Source organism: Triturus cristatus, chromosome 3_1, assembly GCF_964204655.1.
Source record: "Triturus cristatus chromosome 3_1, aTriCri1.1, whole genome shotgun sequence".
Taxonomy (NCBI): domain Eukaryota; kingdom Metazoa; phylum Chordata; class Amphibia; order Caudata; family Salamandridae; genus Triturus; species Triturus cristatus.
In genome coordinates, this window is record NC_140583.1 from 742,798,694 (window position 1) to 742,820,352 (window position 21,659).

At 42.9% G+C, this 21,659-nt stretch overlaps 1 protein-coding gene across 1 annotated transcript in view; it reads left to right on the forward strand.

Moving 5' to 3' along the window:
* Window positions 1-21,659, forward strand: part of LOC146860906 (mucin-5B-like) — an 814,361-nt gene that overhangs the window by 111,651 nt on the left and 681,051 nt on the right. Inside the window, exon 3 of the mRNA XM_085644901.1 lies at window positions 21,161-21,275. Within this exon, the coding sequence (XP_085501027.1) occupies window positions 21,161-21,275 (115 nt within the window). The remainder of the gene's footprint in view (window positions 1-21,160; window positions 21,276-21,659) is intronic.

Genomic DNA, 21,659 nt, shown 5'->3' on the forward strand with positions numbered 1-21,659 from the left:
CCACCTTGCGTTTTGGGCCGTTTTCTGACTAGGGCACTAGGCCTACCCACACAAGTGAGATATCATTTTTCTTGGAAGACAATGGGAAACACAGGGTGGGTGTAATTTTGTGGATCCACGCAGATTCCAGAATTTTCTACCACAGAAATGTGAGGAAAATGTATTTTTTTGTACAACTTTTTAGGTTTGCAAGGGATTCTGGCTAACAGAACCTGGTGAGAGCCAGTCAAGTCAACCCATCCTGGATTCCCCTCGGTGTCTAATTTAAAAAAATGTATAGGTTTGCTAGGTTTCCCTAGGTGTTGGCAGAGCTAGGGTTAAAAAATGACAGCTAGGCACTTTGCAAAAAATGGTCAATTTTCACTGTGAAAATGTGGTGTGTCCGTGTTGCGTTTTGGGCCGTTTCCTGTTGGGGGCACTAGGCCTACCCGCACAAGTGAGTTACGATTTTTCTCGGAAAACTTTGGGGAATGCGGGGTGGGTGTAATTTTGTGGATCCATGCAGATTCCAGAACATTCCACTACATAAATGTGAGGAAAATTTGTTTGTTTTTTTTGCCACTTTTTTAGATTTTCAAGGGATTCTGGGTAACAGAAACTGGTGAGAGCCAGTTAAGTCACCCCATCCTGGATTCCCCTGGGTGTCTTTTATTCAACAATGTATAGGTTTGCTAGGTTTCCCTAGGTGCCTGCAGAGCTAGGGTTTAAAAACTACAGCTAGGCACCTCGCAAAAAAAGGGTAATTTTTCACTCTGAAAATGTGGTGTGTTCACCTTGCGTTTTGGGCTGTTTCCTGTTGCAAGCACTAGGCCCACCTACACAAGTGACATACCATTTTTCTCGGAAGACTTTGGGGAACGAGGGGTGCATGTAATTTTGTGGATCCACACAGATTCCAGAACTTACCACAACAGAAATATGAGGAACTTTTTTTTACAATTTTTTAGGTTTACAATGGATTCTGGGTAACAGAACCTGGTAAGAGCCAGTCAAGTCTCCCCATCCTGGATTCCTCTGGGTGTCTAGTTTTCAAAAATGTATATGTTTTCTAGTTTTCCCTTGGTGCCGGCAGAGCTAGGGTTCAAATACTACAGCTAGGCGCTTTGCAAAAAAAGGGTAATTTTTCATTTTGAAAATGTGATGTGTCCACCTTGCGTTTTGGGCCGTTTTCTCACTAGGGCACTAGGCCTACCCACACAAGTGAGATATCATTTTTCTCGGAAGACGATGGGAAACACAGGGTGGGTGTAATTTTGTGGATCCACGCAGATTCCAGAATTTTCTACCACAGAAATGTGAGGAAAATTTATTTTTTTGTACAACTTGTTAGGTTTGCAAGGGATTCTGGCTAACAGAACCTGGTGAGAGCCAGTCAAGTCAACCCATCCTGGATTCCCCTCGGTGTCTAATTTAAAAAAAGTTATAGGTTTGCTTGGTTTCCCTATGTGTTGGCAGAGCTAGGGTTAAAAAATGACAGCTAGGCACTTTGCAAAAAATGGTCAATTTTCACTGTGAAAATGTGGTGTGTCCACGTTGCGTTTTGGGCCGTTTCCTGTTGGGGGCACTAGGCCTACCCACACAAGTGAGGTACGATTTTTCTCGGAAGACTTTGGGGAATGCGGGGTGTGTGGAATTTTGTGGATCCATGCAGATTCCAGAACATTCCACTACATAAATGTGAGGAAAATTTGTTTTTTTTTACACTTTTTTAGATTTTCAAGGGATTCTGGGTAACAGAATCTGGTGAGAGCCAGTTAAGTCACCCCATCCTGGATTCCCCTGGGTGTCTTTTATTCAACAATGTATAGGTTTGCTAGGTTTCCCTAGGTGCCTGCAGAGCTAAGGTTTAAACACTACAGCTAGGCACCTCGCAAAAAAAGGGTAATTTTTCACTCTGAAAATGTGGTGTGTCCACCTTGCGTTTTGGGCTGTTTCCTGTCACAAGCACTAGGCCCACCCACACAAGTGACGTACCATTTTTCTCGGAAGACTTTGGGGAACGAGGGGTGCATGTAATTTTGTGGATCCACACAGATTCCAGAACTTACCACAACAGAAATTTGAGGAACTTTTTTTTTTACAATTTTTTAGATTTACAATGGGTTCTGGGTAACAGAACCTGGTAAGAGCCAGTCAAGTCACCCCATCCTGGATTCCTCTCGGTGTCTAGTTTTCAAAAATGTATAGGTTTGCTAGTTTTCCCTTGGTGCCGGCAGAGCTAGGGTTCAAATACTACAGCTAGGCGCATTGCAAAAAAAGGGTAATTTTTCACTTTGAAAATGTGGTGTGTCCACCTTGCATTTTGAGCCGTTTCCTGTCTAGGGCACTAGGCCTACCCACACAAATGAGGTACCATTTTTCTTGGAAGACTTTGGGTACCACGGGGTAGGTGGAATTTTGTGGATCCACGCAGATTCCAGAACTTTCTACCACAGAAATGTGAGGAAAATGTGTTTTTTTGGACACATTTTTAGGCTTGCAAGGGATTCTGGGTAACAGAACCTGGTGAGAGCCAGTCAAGTCACCCTATCCTGGATTTCCCTGTGTGTCTAGTTTTAAAAAATGTATAGGTTTGCTAGGTTTCACTAGGTGCCGGCAGATCTAGGTTTCAAAAACTAGATCTAGGCTCTTTGCAAAAAAAGGGTCATTTTTCACTTTGAAAATGTGGTGTGTCCAACTTGCGTTTTGGGCCGTTTTCTGTCTAGGGCACTAGGCCTACCCACACAAGTGAGATATCATTTTTCTCGGAAGACGATGGGAAACACAGGGTGGGTGTAATTTTGTGGATCCACACAGATTCCAGAACATTCTACCACAGAAATGTGAGGAAAATGTGGTTTTTTAGACACATTTTTAGGCTTGCAAGGAATTCTGGATAACACAACCTGGTGAGAGCCAGTCAAGTCACCCCATCCTGGATTTCCCTGTGTGTTTAGTTTTAAAAAATGTATAGGTTTGCTAGGTTTCCATAGATGTTGGCAGACCTAGGGTTCAAAAACTACAGCTATGCACTTTGCAAGAAAAGGGTCAATTTTCACTGTGAAAATGTGGTGTGTCCACCTTTGTGTTTTGGGCCGTTTCCTATTGCAGGCTCTAGGCCTACCTACAGAAGTGAAGTACCATTTTTCTCGGAAGATTTTGGGGAACGCGTGATGAGTAGAGTTTTGTGGATCCATGCAGATTCCAGAACTTTCCACCACAGAAATGTGAGGACAATGTGGCTTTTTGACAATTTTTCAGGTTTGCAAGGGATCCTGGGTAACAGAACCTGGTAAGAGCCAGTCAAGTCACCCCATCCTGGATTCCTCTGTGTTTCTAGTTTTAAAAAATGTACAGGTTTGCTATTTTTCCCTAGGTGCCGGTAGAGCTAGGGTTCAAAAACTACGGCTAGGCACTTTGAAAAAAAGGGTAATTTTTCACTTTGAAAATGTGGTGTGTCCACCTTGCGATTTGGGCCGTTTCCTGTCGCAGGCACTCGGCCTACCCACAGAAGTGAAGTACCATTTTTCTCAAAAGACTTTGGGGAACGCGGAGTGGGTGGAATTTTGTGGATCAATGCAGAATCCAGATCTTTCCACCACAGAAATGTGAGGAAAATGTGTTTTTTTGATAATTTTTCATGTTTGCAAGGGATTCTGGGTAACAGAACCTGGTGAGAGCCAGTCAAGTTAACCCATCCTTGATTCCCCTGGGTGTCTAGTTTTCAAAAATTTATAGGTTTGCTAGGTTTCGCTAGGTGCCGGCAGATCTAGGGTTCAAAAACTAGATCTAGGCGCTTTGCAAAAAAAGGGTCATTTTTCACTTTGAAAATGTGATGTGTCCACCTTGCGTTTTGGGCCGTTTTCTGACTAGGGCACTAGGCCTACCCACACAAGTGAGATATCATTTTTCTTGGAAGACAATGGGAAACACAGGGTGGGTGTAATTTTGTGGATCCACGCAGATTCCAGAATTTTCTACCACAGAAATGTGAGGAAAATGTATTTTTTTGTACAACTTTTTAGGTTTGCAAGGGATTCTGGCTAACAGAACCTGGCGAGAGCCAGTCAAGTCAACCCATCCTGGATTCCCCTCGGTGTCTAATTTAAAAAAATGTATAGGTTTGCTAGGTTTCCCTAGGTGTTGGCAGAGCTAGGGTTAAAAAATGACAGCTAGGCACTTTGCAAAAAATGGTCAATTTTCACTGTGAAAATGTGGTGTGTCCGTGTTGCGTTTTGGGCCGTTTCCTGTTGGGGGCACTAGGCCTACCTGCACAAGTGAGGTACGATTTTTCTCGGAAGACTTTGGGGAATGCGGGGTGGGTGTAATTTTGTGGATCCATGCAGATTCCAGAACATTCCACTACATAAATGTGAGGAAAATTTGTTTTTTTTTTTTGCCACTTTTTTAGATTTTCAAGGGATTCTGGGTAACAGAAACTGGTGAGAGCCAGTTAAGTCACCCCATCCTGGATTCCCCTGGGTGTCTTTTATTCAACAATGTATAGGTTTGCTAGGTTTCCCTAGGTGCCTGCAGAGCTAGGGTTTAAAAACTACAGCTAGGCACCTCGCAAAAAAAGGGTAATTTTTCACTCTGAAAATGTGGTGTGTTCACCTTGCGTTTTGGGCTGTTTCCTGTTGCAAGCACTAGGCCCACCTACACAAGTGACGTACCATTTTTCTCGGAAGACTTTGGGGAACGAGGGGTGCATGTAATTTTGTGGATCCACACAGATTCCAGAACTTACCACAACAGAAATATGAGGAACTTTTTTTTACAATTTTTTAGGTTTACAATGGATTCTGGGTAACAGAACCTGGTAAGAGCCAGTCAAGTCTCCCCATCCTGGATTCCTCTGGGTGTCTAGTTTTCAAAAATGTATAGGTTTTCTAGTTTTCCCTTGGTGCCGGCAGAGCTAGGGTTCAAATACTACAGCTAGGCGCTTTGAAAAAAAGGGTAATTTTTCACTTTGAAAATGTGGTGTGTCCACCTTGCGATTTGGGCCGTTTCCTGTCGCAGGCACTCGGCCTACCCACAGAAGTGAAGTACCATTTTTCTCAAAAGACTTTGGGGAACGCGGAGTGGGTGGAATTTTGTGGATCAATGCAGAATCCAGATCTTTCCACCACAGAAATGTGAGGAAAATGTGTTTTTTTGATAATTTTTCATGTTTGCAAGGGATTCTGGGTAACAGAACCTGGTGAGAGCCAGTCAAGTTAACCCATCCTTGATTCCCCTGGGTGTCTAGTTTTCAAAAATTTATAGGTTTGCTAGGTTTCGCTAGGTGCCGGCAGATCTAGGGTTCAAAAACTAGATCTAGGCGCTTTGCAAAAAAAGGGTAATTTTTCACTTTGAAAATGTGATGTGTCCACCTTGCGTTTTGGGCCGTTTTCTGACTAGGGCACTAGGCCTACCCACACAAGTGAGATATCATTTTTCTTGGAAGACAATGGGAAACACAGGGTGGGTGTAATTTTGTGGATCCACGCAGATTCCAGAATTTTCTACCACAGAAATGTGAGGAAAATGTATTTTTTTGTACAACTTTTTAGGTTTGCAAGGGATTCTGGCTAACAGAACCTGGTGAGAGCCAGTCAAGTCAACCCATCCTGGATTCCCCTCGGTGTCTAATTTAAAAAAATGTATAGGTTTGCTAGGTTTCCCTAGGTGTTGGCAGAGCTAGGGTTAAAAAATGACAGCTAGGCACTTTGCAAAAAATGGTCAATTTTCACAGTGAAAATGTGGTGTGTCCGTGTTGCGTTTTGGGCCGTTTCCTGTTGGGGGCACTAGGCCTACCTGCACAAGTGAGGTACGATTTTTCTCGGAAGACTTTGGGGAATGCGGGGTGGGTGTAATTTTGTGGATCCATGCAGATTCCAGAACATTCCACTACATAAATGTGAGGAAAATTTGGTTTTTTTTACACTTTTTTAGATTTTCAAGGGATTCTGGGTAACAGAATCTGGTGAGAGCCAGTTAAGTCACCCCATCCTGGATTCCCCTGGGTGTCTTTTATTCAACAATGTATAGGTTTGCTAGGTTTCCCTAGGTGCCTGCAGAGCTAGGGTTTAAAAACTACAGCTAGGCACCTCGCAAAAAAAGGGTAATTTTTCACTCTGAAAATGTGGTGTGTCCACCTTGCGTTTTGGGCTGTTTCCTGTCACAAGCACTAGGCCCACCCACACAAGTGACGTACCATTTTTCTCGGAAGACTTTGGGGAACGAGGGGTGCATGTAATTTTGTGGATCCACACAGATTCCAGAACTTACCACAACAGAAATTTGAGGAACTTTGTTTTTTACAATTTTTTAGATTTACAATGGGTTCTGGGTAACAGAACCTGGTAAGAGCCAGTCAAGTCACCCCATCCTGGATTCCTCTCGGTGTCTAGTTTTCAAAAATGTATAGGTTTGCTAGTTTTCCCTTGGTGCCGGCAGAGCTAGGGTTCAAATACTACAGCTAGGCGCTTTGCAAAAAAAGGGTAATTTTTCACTTTGAAAATGTGGTGTGTCCACCTTGCATTTTGAGCCGTTTCCTGTCTAGGGCACTAGGCCTACCCACACAAATGAGGTACCATTTTTCTTGGAAGACTTTGGGTACCACGGGGTAGGTGGAATTTTGTGGATCCACGCAGATTCCAGAACTTTCTACCACAGAAATGTGAGGAAAATGTGTTTTTTTGGACACATTTTTAGGCTTGCAAGGGATTCTGGGTAACAGAACCTGGTGAGAGCCAGTCAAGTCACCCTATCCTGGATTTCCCTGTGTGTCTAGTTTTAAAAAATGTATAGGTTTGCTAGGTTTCACTAGGTGCCGGCAGATCTAGGTTTCAAAAACTAGATCTAGGCTCTTTGCAAAAAAAGGGTCATTTTTCACTTTGAAAATGTGGTGTGTCCAACTTGCGTTTTGGGCCGTTTTCTGTCTAGGGCACTAGGCCTACCCACACAAGTGAGATATCATTTTTCTCGGAAGACGATGGGAAACACAGGGTGGGTGTAATTTTGTGGATCCACACAGATTCCAGAACATTCTACCACAGAAATGTGAGGAAAATGTGGTTTTTTGGACACATTTTTTGGCTTGCAAGGAATTCTGGATAACACAACCTGGTGAGAGCCAGTCAAGTCAACCCATCCTGGATTTCCCTGTGTGTTTAGTTTTAAAAAATGTATAGGTTTGCTAGGTTTCCATAGATGTTGGCAGACCTAGGGTTCAAAAACTACAGCTATGCACTTTGCAAGAAAAGGGTCAATTTTCACTGTGAAAATGTGGTGTGTCCACCTTTGTGTTTTGGGCCGTTTCCTATTGCAGGCTCTAGGCCTACCTACAGAAGTGAAGTACCATTTTTCTCGGAAGATTTTGGGGAACGCGTGATGAGTAGAGTTTTGTGGATCCATGCAGATTCCAGAACTTTCCACCACAGAAATGTGAGGACAATGTGGCTTTTTGACAATTTTTCAGGTTTGCAAGGGATCCTGGGTAACAGAACCTGGTAAGAGCCAGTCAAGTCACCCATCCTGGATTCCTCTGTGTGTCTAGTTTTAAAAAATGTACAGGTTTGCTAGTTTTCCCTAGGTGCCGGTAGAGCTAGGGTTCAAAAACTACGGCTAGGCACTTTGAAAAAAAGGGTAATTTTTCACTTTGAAAATGTGGTGTGTCCACCTTGCGTTTTGGGCCGTTTCCTGTCGCAGGCACTCGGCCTACCCACAGAAGTGAAGTACCATTTTTCTCAAACGACTTTGGGGAACGCGGAGTGGGTGGAATTTTGTGGATCAATGCAGAATCCAGATCTTTCCACCACAGAAATGTGAGGAAAATGTGTTTTTTTGATAATTTTTCACGTTTGCAAGGGATTCTGGGTAACAGAACCTGGTGAGAGCCAGTCAAGTTAACCCATCCTTGATTCCCCTGGGTGTCTAGTTTTCAAAAATTTATAGGTTTGCTAGGTTTCGCTAGGTGCCGGCAGATCTAGGGTTCAAAAACTAGATCTAGGCGCTTTGCAAAAAAAGGGTAATTTTTCACTTTGAAAATGTGATGTGTCCACCTTGCGTTTTGGGCCGTTTTCTGACTAGGGCACTAGGCCTACCCACACAAGTGAGATATAATTTTTCTTGGAAGACAGTGGGAAACACAGGGTGGGTGTAATTTTGTGGATCCACGCAGATTCCAGAATTTTCTACCACAGAAATGTGAGGAAAATGTATTTTTTTGTACAACTTTTTAGGTTTGCAAGGGATTCTGGGTAACAGAACCTGGTGAGAACCAGTCAAGTCAACCCATACTGGATTCCCCTCGGTGTCTAATTGTAAAAAAACGTATAGGTTTGCTAGGTTTCCCTAGGTGTTGGCAAAGCTAGGCTTAAAAAACAACAGCTAGGCACTTTGCAAAAAATGGTCAATTTTCACTGTGAAAATGTGGTGTGTCCATGTTGCGTTTTGGGCCGTTTCCTGTTGCGGGCACTAGGCCGACCCACACGAGTGAGGTACCATTTTTCTCGGAAGACTTTGGGGAATGCGGGGTGGGTGGAATTTTGTGGATCCACGCAGATTCCAGAACTTTCCACCACATAAATGTGAGGAAAATGTGTTTTTTTGTACAAATGTTTAGGTTTGCAAGGGATTCTGGGTAACAGAACCTCGTGAGAGCCAGTCAAGTCAACCCATCCTGGATTCCCCTGGGTGTCTAATTTTAGAAAATGTATAGGTTTGCTAGGTTTCCCTAGGTGTTGGCAGAGCTAGGGTTAAAAAATGACAGCTAGGCACTTTGCAAAAAAAGGGTAAATTTTCACTGCGAAAATGTGCTGTGTCCACCTTGCGTTTTGGGCCGTTTCCTGTCGCAAGAACTAGGCCCACCCACACAAGTGAGGTACCATTTTCTCGGAAGACGTTGGGGAACGAGGGGTGCATGTAATTTTGTGGATCCACACAGATTCCAGAACTTACCACAACAGAAATGTGAGGACATTTTTCTTTTGACAATGTTTTAGGTTTACAAGGGATTCTGGGTAACAGAACCTGGTGAGAGCCAGTTAAGTCACCCCATCCTGGATTCCCCTTGGTGTCTAAGTTTAAAAAATGTATAGGTTTGCTAGTTTTCCCTAGGTGCCTGCAGAGCTAGGGTTTAAAAACTACAGCTAGGCACCTTGCAAAAAAAGGGTCATTTTTCACTCTGAAAATGTGGAGTGTCCACCTTGTGATTTGTGCTGTTTCCTGTTGCAAGCACTAGGCCCACCCACACAAGTGAGGTACCATTTTTCTCGGAAGACTTTTGGGAATGAGGGGTGCATGTAATTTTGTGGATCCACACAGATTCCAGAACTTACCACAACAGAAATGTGAGGACATTTTTCTTTTGACAATGTTTTAGGTTTACAAGGGATTCTGGAAAACAGAACCTGGTGAGAGCCAGTTAAGTCACCCCATCCTGGATTCCCCTTGGTGTCTAAGTTTAAAAAATGTATAGGTGTGCTAGTTTTCCCTAGGTGCCTGCAGAGCTAGGGTTTAAAAACTACAACTAGGCACCTTGCAAAAAAAGGGTCATTTTTCACTCTGAAAATGTGGTGTGTCCACCTTGCGATTTGTGCTGTTTCCTGTTGCAAGCACTAGACCCACCCACACAAGTGAGGTACCATTTTTCTCGGAAGACTTTGGGTAACACAGGGTAGATGGAATTTTGTGGATCCACGCAGATTCCAGAACTTTCTACCACAGAAATGTGAGGAAAATGTGTGTTTTTGGACAAATGTTTAGGCTTGCAAGGGATTCTGGGTAACAGAACCTGGTGAAAACCAGTCAAGTCACCCCATCCTTGATTTACCTGTGTGTCTAGTATTAAAAAATGTATAGGTTTGCTACGTTTCCCTAGGTGTTGGCAGAGCTAGGGTTCAAAAACTACAGCTAGTCAATTTGCAAGAAAAGTGTCAATTTTCTCTGTGAAAATGTTGTGTGTCCACCTTGTGTTTTGTGCCGTTTCCTGTTGGAGGCACTAGGCCTACCTACAGAAGTGAAGTACCATTTTTCTCGGAAGACTTTGGGGAATGCGTGTTGGGTGGAATTTTGTGGATCCATGCAGATTCCAGGACTTGCTACCACAGAAATGTGAGGAAAATGTGTTTTTTTTGACAATTTTTCAGGTTTGCAAGGGATCCTGGGTAACAGAACCTGGTAAGAGCCATTCAAGTCACCCCTTCCTGGATTCCTCTGTGTGTCTAGTTTTCAAAAAAGTACAGGTTTGCTAGGTTTCCCTAGGTGTTGGCAGAGCTAGGGTTCAAAAACTACAGCTAGTCAATTTGCAAGAAAAGTGTCATTTTTCACTGTGAAAATGTTGTGTGTCCACCTTGCGTTTTGGGCCGTTTCCTGTCGCAGGCATTCGACCTACCCACAGAAGTGAAGTACCATTTTTCTCGACAGACTTTGGGGAACGTGGGGTGAGTGGAAATTTGTGCATCCATGCAGATTCCAGACCCTTCCACCCCAGAAATGTGAGGAAAATGTGTTTTTTTGAGAATGTTTCTTGTTTGCAAGGGATCCTGGGTAACAGAAACTGGTGAGAGCCAGTCAAGTCAACCCATCGTTGATTCCCCTGGGTGTCTAGTTTAAAAAAATGTATAGGTTTGCTAGGTTTCTCTAGGTGCCGGCAGATTTAGGGTTCGAAAACTACATCTAGGCACTTTGCAAAAAAAGGGTCATTTTTCACTTTGAAAATGTGGTGTGTCCACCTTGCATTTTGGGCCGTTTTCTGTCTAGGTCACTAGGCCTACCCACACAAGTGAGGTATCATTTTTCTCGGAAGATGAAGGGAAACACAGGGTGGGTGTAATTTTGTGGATCCACGCAGATTCCAGAACTTTCTACCAAAGAAATGTGAGGAAAATTAATTTTTTTGTATAACTTTTTAGGTTTGCAAGGGATTCTGGGTAACAGAACCTGGTGATAACCAGTCAAGTCAACCCATCCTGGATTCCCCTCGCTGTCTAATTTAAAAAAATGTATAGGTTTGCTAGGTTTCCCTAGGTGTTGGCAGAGCTAGGCTTAAAAAACTACAGCTAGGCACTTTGCAAAAAAAGGGCCATTTTTCATTGTGATAATGTGGTGTGTCCATGTTGCGTTTTGGGCCGTTTCTTGTCACGGCCACTAGGCCTACCCACACAAGTGAGGTACCATTTTTCTTGGAAAAATTTAGGTAACATGGGGTAGGTGGAATTTTGTGGATCCACGCAGATTCCAGAACTTCCCACCACAGAAATGTGAGGAAAATTTGACAATTTTTCAGATTTGCAAGGGGTCCTGGGTAACAGAACCTGGTAAGAGCCAGTCAAGTCAGCCCATCCTGGATTCCTCTGGATGTGTAGTTTTCATAAATGTACAGGTTTGCTAGTTTTCCCTAGGTGCCGGCAGAGCTAGGGTTAAAAAACTACAGCTAGGCACTTTGTTAAAAAGTGTCATTTTTCACTGTGAAAATGTGGTTTGTCCACCTTGCGTTTTGGGCCGTTTCCTGTCGCAGGCACTAGACCTACCTACAGAAGTGAAGTAACATTTTTCTCGAAGTCTTTGGGGAACGCGGGGTCGGTGGAATTTTGTGGATCCATGCAGATTCCAGAACTTTCCACCACAGAAATGTGAGGAAAATGGGTTTGTTTTGACAGTTTTTTAGGTTTTCAAGGGATTCTGGGTAACAGAACCTGGTGAGAGCCAGTCAAGTCAACCCATCCTTGATTCCCCTGGGTGTCTAGTTTTCAAAAATGTATAGGTTTGCTAGGTTTCCCTAGGTGCAGGCAGATCTAAGGTTAAAAAAGTATAGCTCGTCACTTTGCAAAAAAAGGGTCATTTTTCACTTTGAAAATGTGGTGTGTCCACCTTGCGTTTTGGGCCGTTTTCTGTCTAGGGCACTAGGCCTACCCACACAAGTGAGATATCATTTTTCTCGGAAGACGATGGGAAACACAGAGTGGGTGTAATTTTGTGGATCCACGCAGATTCCCGAACATTCTACCACAGAAATGTGAGGAAAATGTGTTTTTTTGGACACATTTTTAGGTTTGCAAGGGATTCTGGGTAACAGAACCTGGTGACAGCCAGTCAAGTCAACCCATCCTGGATTCCCCTAGGTGTCTAGTTTTAATAAATGGATAGGTTTGCTAGGTTTTCCTAGGCGTTGGCAGAGCTAGTGTTCAAAAATTACAGCTAGGCACATTGCAAAAAAAGGGTCAATTTTCACTGTGAAAATGTGGTGTGTCCACGTTGCATTTTGAGCCGTTTCCTGTTGCGGGCACTAGGCCTACCCACACAAGTGAGATCCCATTTCTCTCAGAAGCCATTGGGGAATGCGGGGTGGTTGAAATTGTGTGGATCCACGCAGATTCCAGAACTTTCCACACCAGAAATGTGAGGCAAATGTGTTTTCTTTGTCAATTGTTTAGGTTTTCAAGGGATTCTGGGTAACAGAACCTGGTGAGAGCAAGTTAAGTCACCCCCTCCTGGATTCCCCTGGGTGTCTAGTTTTCAAAAATGTGTATGTTTGCTACGTTTCCCTTGGTGCAGGCAAAGCTAGGGTTAAAAAACTAAAGCTAGGTACTTGCCAAAAAAAGGCTCATTTTTCATTGTGAAAATGTGGTGTGGCAAGTTGTGTTTTGAGCCGTTTCCTGTCGTGGGCAGAAGGTCTACCCACACAAGTGAGGTACCATTTTTATCGGGACACTTAGGGTAATACAAAATTGTAGAGTAACTGTTATTACCTATTGACTTTCTATGCCTTTCTGCCTTCCAAATGAAAGACAATGTGTAAAAAATAAGTAATTTTGAAAAATGAACTATAATTCTCATGCTAGTATGGGCACTCCCAATTTTGAAAATGTGCAAATACCTACTGTTTCTAAACTCTATATTCTGTTCCCATTTCAGAAATACATAGGTGTCTTTCATACCGATTTTTCCATGTATAAATTTTCCCAAAATAATTGCTATATACCCGGTACATAATATAAAACCATTGCAAGATGCTGCTCAGTTATTGGCTCAGGTTCGTCGGGTTCTTGGTGAACCTACAAGTCCTATATATCCCCACAACCAGAAAGGTCCAGCAAATGTAACGGTATATTGCTTTCAAACAGCTGTCATAATTAGAAGAAGTTACAGGTGAAAACGTTGACACAAATGGCTGTTTTTGTTCAACTAATTTTCAATTTTTCCCATATTTAATTGTTAGTTTATATGAAGAAACCTTGAAGGAACTACACAAATGACCCCTGACTGAATTCAGAATTGTGTCTACTTTTCTAAAATGTTTAGCTTTCCAGGATCCATTATTGCTTTCATACCCATTTCTACCATTAACTGGAAGGAGGTTGAAAGCACAAAAAAGAGCAAAAATAGGCTAGGTCCCAGACAAATGCCAAAACTGTGTAAAAAATGGTGGTTTTCTGACAAAGGTCTTCTTGTCCCTGAAAGCTGGGAAGATGGTGATTTCAGCACCACAACCCCTGTTTTGATAATATTTTGCAGGGAAAAAAAACAGACGATTTTATCTGTAGCCATTTTTTCCCATTTTTCCCAAAAAAAGAATCCCCATGATGTTGGAAAAAAAGTACGCAAATTTGGTGTGGATACCTCATGTGGTCAAAAAGTTACAGGGGCCTAAGCGCGAACTACCCCAAATAGCCCAAAATAGGCTTAGGGCAGGGGGGGGGCTAGCAGCAAAGGGGTTAAAATGTACTCCAACTCCACAGAAACAGTACCCTATTAAAAATTAGGTGAATAAACAAGTCAAAGAAATCTTAGACCAACTTGAATACCAAGGTGTGAAATACAAAACAAAACCAGATATCTCGAATGGATTTTTCTGCCAAAATCTAGCTCCTGAAAGCAGATATTTGACAGTATTTTCTTCCCTCAGGACTCAGCGTCAATGTTGTCATCTGCCCCAAGACTATAAGAACAGCCCTGGGTTATTCTCGGCAAGAGTGTCAGAGCTATTACAAACTTGCGATGAAGAGGCAGTGTCCTATGTAGATGATATTTATCTGATGGACGATGAATTACTTGAACACTTGTGCCGGGTGAACAACATAATTGTTGGTTTTGCCAATTTGGGCTACAAATGTAACTTAAAAAAATTGAAAATTGCCCATCTCAGCGTCCTATTTTTGGGATATGAGCTGTCAATTGAAGGTAAAAGCCTTGCTGCAAACTTTTTAGAACAGTGCACATATATCCAGCCTCCAAAAACTCTGAAGGGTTTACATTCCATTTTAGGATTTCTACATTTCGTCAGAACATACATTCAGGACTACGCTGAAAGAGTCAAACCTTTCTACGATCTAATCAGACCAGATTTCCCAGCAAACAAGTGGTTTTAAAACATACAGACACTCTACGTTCAATTCAAGCTGACATGATAGCTTCAAAACACTTCCAGACACGAGTAAACGTCCGCAACCTGGTAATACGGGTCATCCCCGGGTTATCAGGGTATACTTACATCACGTTCAATGAACGGGAGACAGTTCTACTCGCATACAAATCTCATTTGTACACAAATGCTGAAAATCGATTTGCAGCTACAAAAGAAAAATACTGACTGCAGTACTTACTGCTGTAGGAGGAGAAAGAGCTCTAGCACAGGAGAAACTTATCATCGTTGTAACCCTAATACCGACTTTAAAAACGGTAACCAAAGCCAGCATCAGGAATGCACTGCATCCACGATGGATACAATGGGCTAATTCTCTCACTACAACAGTTGCGGAATATAGATACGATCCCACACTAAGAACTCAAGCATTCCTGCAGTACGAACAAAAATACCCTCTCCTGAATGAAATCTTGCCTCTAGATCAGTATGAATACATCATTTATACTGATAGTCCTGTCCAACCAGCTATTGTAAGTAAACAACAATATAGCGCTGCATGTGCTATAGTGAAGGGTCATATACTGGATGACAAGTTCCATCCCAGCAATACGACTACACAATCTCTGGGAGTTGGAACAGCGCAGCTGGCAGAACTGAAAGCCCTGATACTAGCACTACAGTATGCAGATTGGGAATCCCCCACACTGACTGTGTGCAATTCCTTTTACTATGTGCAATCTTACAATGAATATTTTCACTACTGGGGCCAGAATGGGTTTAAAGATGCCATGGGTTGCACGATAAAACATAAACTGTTACGAGAACAAGTGGCAAAGCTGAACGTTTGCCCGCCACAGGCTCAAGGTATTCACACCTTGAGACATCAGCGTGTTGGCATACATGTTGAAGGGAATTTACTGGCTGATGAAGCTGCCAAGGTGACAGTGCAAACTGCTGCCATTGCCACAATCACTCATTCACACACAAGAATAGACAGAGATATATTAGTAGCTATCAATGCCACAAAGAACGACTCTGCTGTCTGGCCAAAAATGTTTTCCACTCAAGTACACCTACAAGTTAAATGCGCATAACACACCGTATGCTCGAATTCCAGGAGGGGGGGATAGAGTTATAAGGCTTTCCCTTCAAGTACTCTACCAAGTTAGATGCGCATAACACACTGTGTGCTCAAATTCCAGGAGTGCCTCGAGTAATGCCAAACAAAGGTCACAGATTAGGTTTAATACTAGCTGCACATGAGGGTCTGGGCTCTGCACACAGAGGAATCACTGCAACAATGTCATTATTTAAGCAGCATTACTGGTGGTCGGGGCTGACAAAACAAACAAAGAACTATGTCCTAAAGTGCGATACTTGCCAGCAGATGAAGGGTTCCACCATTCACAGGCCACCACGAACACCACTGCTGATTTCAGACAGACCTCTTGCATTTGTCTATTTGGACCACTGCGGTGCCTTAAATTCAGATGGGCTTACAAGTACACCTTGGTGGAAGTGGATTCATGCTCTAGATTCCTATTGGTTTGGCCCCAGCGCTCAGATGACACTCAAACTGTTATAAAGGATTAGCGAGTCTTCATAGGGACATACGAAATTGGCACTTTACATTCCGACCGTGGTCCTGCGTTTAGCTCTAGAGCTTACAAGGAAGCCATGGAAAGTATGGGTGTGGCCTTGCAGTACTCCTCCCCCCACCATCCCAAGGGAAATTCAGTGGTTGAGAGGAAAAACCGGGACCTAAAGCAATCCTTAACAGCTAGGGCACTAGGTGCGGGTTGTAGTTGGGTCAATCACCTATACTGGGTCCAAAGGGCACTCAATAATATGGCAAGAAAATCCTTGGGAGGCCGTACCCCTTATGAAATCCTGTTTGGATCTCGATTGTGCCAGCATAGTGGCGTATGAAAAACCATTTAAACTGAATGACCGTTTGGCTGTTTTACAGGAACTGAATGAATTCCAGGCATTACAAAGCAACATGCAAGTCAAACGCACCGCCACTGGAAGTAAAAGCAGTCCTGGCAAGACCTGCCTGGGTCCCGAAGGTTGGGGACCTGGTCAAGGAAAAGATCGTGGACAGAACAGAGTCTGGGCCATCTTACAGATCACCTGTATCTGTTCTGGTGGTAGTGGGAACAAGAACAGTACTTCTTCCGCCTCTTGCCGGCTAAAGAAAAAAAAAGGCTCCATTGATCTGATCAAACCGCATCATGTGGCCGATTGTCAGCAGTAGGTCCCGTGGGGTCCTGAGTAGCCGCAAATCTCCTCTTGCTACTGTACAGGAAGTTCAGCTGGAAAGACTAATGACCTTTTTAAGACTCCACTACACAATGTGAAGGAGTAAAAAATGATGGAGTCCAAATCACACCAGTTGAAATCAAAATAAATCAAGAATGAAAAACAATGCAAGTTGCAATTTGTCCTAGCAATAATGTCTGCATGAATGTGCCTTCTAACAACAGATCTGCCAATTCTACAAAACCTGTGGAGCTACCAAAGATAGATCGAACTGTGTCTGGCTACTTGATCAACTTCGATGATTTTTCTTCAGAACCAAGTGAACCTGATCAAACGCCACCCATTTCAAAGAAAGACTTACTTAGTGTCACCTTGGTTGCATTTTTGGTTTGCAATAGGGGTAGTATACCTGTTAATTTTGATTGGCAAAGTGACTGTCTTTTTTCTGCTTCTGAACAGACATTACCGTCCAGAGCGCTCTGCAGTACAATCTGTGAACTTGGTCCTGAAACCACGTACATCATCACACCGTAAACAAAGAGACTTGTCCCTAGTGAACATCACAGCACTTCCAATACCTGATGGTAAAGTGTGGGATAAAGTTTCAAATGATGTGTATGGTCCTACTGAACATTTGAAAATTCCACATTTGTTTAAAATTTCCTTAAATTATTTCATTTTCCCCAGTACATCCTCTGATGATTGGGACATTGAGACTGTACATACTATGCTCACAGATTTAGAACAGTCTGCTGCATTTTCTTACAGAGAATTTTATGAAGATACAGCCCATTACGATACCATGTTTTGTTACCAGCATTATGGTCATAGATTTTTGCATAGAGCAAGCGTACCACGCGCTGCTAATGTGTACCATCAATGGGAACATTTTCCGACACCACCAAAGGGTAATTCTGCCACATTTGCACGGAAATTTGCATAATTTTCAGGTTTCATTAAATCAGACCCTGAATCATTTTTCTACAAACTTGCACAGACTAATGCAACTGTGAAGAAAATTATGCTAACAAACACAAAGCTGATATATTCAGCACCTTTTATCTCCCAACTGTCTATACAGGGTTTTGACTACGGGAGAGATGCCGTAGACACAAAATCCATCTGGGGAACAAGAGAGTGGCAGGTTCAGATGATTTTCCTGATGAGAACAGTGCAAAAGACTACCTGTTATGGTTTGCAAAAATTAAAGACCTAAAGACCCCGAGCATCCCTTTACCCACACCTATTAAGGGTATCTCAAATAACACACTAACAAGTGAAGGGACACATGGTACAAGTACATACAATTCATCATCTCCTGATTGGAAGGGTTGGTTGTTTTGGCCTGTAGACACAAATATGTATAATGCAAGATTCAAGGGTACACCCGATGGGTTTAGTATCCACAGGCCTGACCCACGCTATGTACACACAGACGACTCAAAGATAGTGACTTCCTATAGTGTCGGAAAGTTGTGCCTAGATCGGCTAAAGTCCTCAACACTTTCACAAGCGAAACACCACTTCTCCCTTCGGTCAGGCAACATGGATCTGAGGGATTTCTTGTTAGGTCACAAGAAACCACGTCGGAAACGCTTCTTATATATCATCTACAATGAAGTCTGGAAAGTCTCCCAACAGGTAGCTGCTGAGAGACTTTGTGAAAGAGATAGAATTAACCTAGAAAGGCCTTAGCTGTGGTAGACAACGGCATGACCACACTCTTGTCTCGTATTTGTTCACTGGGCAACGTTGTGTCCTCAGCTATCAACATAATGGAACAAGATTTGTCTATTCTACAACATGGGCAATCTCAGCTAAAGTGCTATCATGCTTGTAAGCTGGACGCTTCAGTCATTGCGTTCTGGCCACATTCCATGGCGATACATTAAAGACACAAATCTGTTCTCCCCTACAATCTGACCAACAGACAATTGACCATAGCATACAGAGATGCAAAGTACACCATGCTGCTCATTGAAAAACTAGAGAAGTTACCCTTTACTGTAGCAGAGTCACCATCTACGGAATGGTTAATCCATGGCTATATCACACTACCAATCATGACATTCCAATTCCAATACTGCCTGAAATATTATCCAGTAGGCAGGTATGAAGCATTGGGCGAAGGGGACATACGAGAAACATGTGAGTTGCCATTCACATATAAGTGCAGGAATAAGGAGAAGGACGTTTTCTTTGGTGGTTCGAACTGCGAAAAGGCCTGGAGTGGGTCTTTGGTGTGTAAAGAAGTGTCGCTTCACATGGCGTGTAATGAATCAATACCAAACTTGTCCTGCTACCTTAAGGGTTCCCAGCTGCTGTAATTAATCCAGTTTTTTAGTTACTTTCCAAAGGGAGTTATTTGATGCTGAATGACCAAAGCTGCTGTGGTTTGACACCCAGCATTGCTTATCTAGTGACCGTCAACTCCAGGGTTGTTTGTTGTAAGCAAATATTGTTTCCCCCAGCTCGCACAGTTAGGGAGGCACCACTGTGGCCTTCACTGAATGTTTCCAACATAAGGTTTGATTCTCTGAGCAGACTGATAGCCATGTTTTTTCAGCAAAATGTGGCCTTAACTTCAGCCCGAGAGAACTTTGATCTCCAAGTTGCACGGTCCTCTGCAGAGATACAGGCTCTGGTCCATACCAACTTCCTGCTCCGTTTTGGAGAAATGGTCCATCGTATTTTTAACATGTCTGATACGTCGGGGATATTACACTTATTTAAGAGCATTGGATCAGGTCTGTTAACCACCTTTCAAACCATTTTCGGAGTGATTCCATCATTCATACATTCTGTACTTGGAAGCATTTTTGGAGGGCTTCCTTTGGGCCTGCTTTCAGTGGCGGGCATCCTGATTGTAATCTATTGCTTCACAATGGATGTCAACATCATTCTAGACATGGAGAGAACACTGCTGGAGCGATGTTGTTGTGAGTGATTGGTGTTCTTCCTGGGTATACCTCAGCTTCGAGAACTGAGTGAGCATTGGTTCCTGTCTTTCAGACCGGTCTGGCTTGACTGCATTCTGCCAGTATTCTTGCCTCTTTTGCGGATTCGGAAGCGTGTTGGACCTCTGTCTGACACTTCCATCGGTTGCGCCGCCGGACATAGCCATGCGCCTGGTGCCTTTACGGGCCCATGTGCAGAGTTGTCCACAGAATATTTCCATATTGATGATAGCCTCCACAGGACGCTTAAGCTCCTGTTGGAATGGAGATCAGCTCTAACACGGATGTGCAGGCATCAGTCTCAGGCACACAGGCATATAATTCTTCCCTGACAGCTGCCGTGGGAACAAGTGATGACCAACTTTCCTCACTTGATATCATACTGGAGGTGCTAGAAGGACTGCCTCCTGTGGATGACATCTTCAGTGATGTTGAGTATTCAGCGCAGTACTCTTAAACAATCTGGCCTTTCCTGTGCAGGGAAGCGTTTGGACAATTTTTAAACGTACCAAATTGAAGGTCATACTGACTTTGTTTTTCTTCTCTACTCTCTCTGAACATAGTGGCTTTCAAGGTGCTCAGAAAAACAATTACAATATATATCAGACATATAGAGGACCTTTAATGAATACTTTTTTAGGGAAGAATAATTTTGATATGGAAGTGCTTTTTAGGATGTTTTAATATACATGATTTTATGCCCTTTTTAGCATGATCTATCATTTCCTAGTGGACCTTGTTGACCTTTTGATGAGGAGTGGGTGTCATGTGTCATGTTCTTTAGGATAGTCCCATCATGTGCATCCCAATTACATACATTTTGTCCCATCCACACAACATAACGGTCCTAACACAGGTGACCTTTTACCTATTAACTTACTTCTGGCTCTCTGACATCAGGCTCTTGGGACCCTATCTTAATCCCTATACCTGACGTACATAAACATGTCCCCAGGCAAGGCAGATTTATTCTGTATAGGGGTCACTACTTTTTTCATCCATGGCCAACAGCCAGCTGTGCATGATCATTTTTGTTTAAAAAAGGATTAGCAGAGGATTAGTGGGTGTTTTCAAAACATATCAATTCTAGAAGAAACCCTGGAGTGACCACTTTAGTATAAAAGACCATCACTCCCCCTTATATAAAGAGAGGAGAATTCCTTCCAGGCTGGACCGACACTCTGCAGGCTGATCCTTCGACAGGCAGAGACATGACATCCCTTGAGGGGTGCCATCCTCGATGCAGAGACAGGGTCCTTCATTCAGAACCATCAGGTGAGGGGTTAGTACTTCCCTGGGGGATTCTTGGCTTCATTAGGATATATCCTGGCACTAACATATCCTATATCCTAGCACTAACATATCCATGCTCCACCTACATATCTAGGTTATGTATATTTAGGTAGGCTACGCTCGTAGGAGAACGCCAATGCTATTGTTTTATATAATCTGTTTATATTCATCTGATTAGCAGCCTATTTACAATCTGCAAAATGTAAAATCTACATGATCAAACTAAATACCAAGTAGGTGATTAACTAATGTCCCTAATTTTTTGTCCATATGACTTGCAATCATGAGCTCAAGTATGTTGTTTTGTTTTTACTTTCAGGCTAACAGGCTCCTTCAGCGAAAAAAGTGTTCTGGTTGAGCAAGACTGTGTTTACCTAATTATTTCATCTAAACTTGGTGTGGTGCTGAAATGGAACTATAATGACATCTTGTTGGTAAGTGATATACAATTATTAGGAAAATATGTAAAGACATTGGAATCAAGTCAGAATTTGTTGAATTTTACCACATTTGCCCAATCCTAAGGTTTTACATAATCACTAATTCCCTGTTCCAACCTTCCTGCACAGCATTATGGCACATTTGAACATGGTGGATTGAACTGATCCATAGGAAAAACTTTCCTGAGAGTTTCATCCCCACCCTCAACTGACACACCTGATTGATCCCTTCCCACCAGAACTTCAAAGGGGAGATCATCCTGTGTTAGACTCAAGAGATATGGCCTTCAGCCTTTGTGTGTGGTTGGGCTTACCCAGGCCATGTAGAGTGTGAAGAGTTAATTAGACGTGTGTGCTCAACTAGAAAGAGCTGTAGAA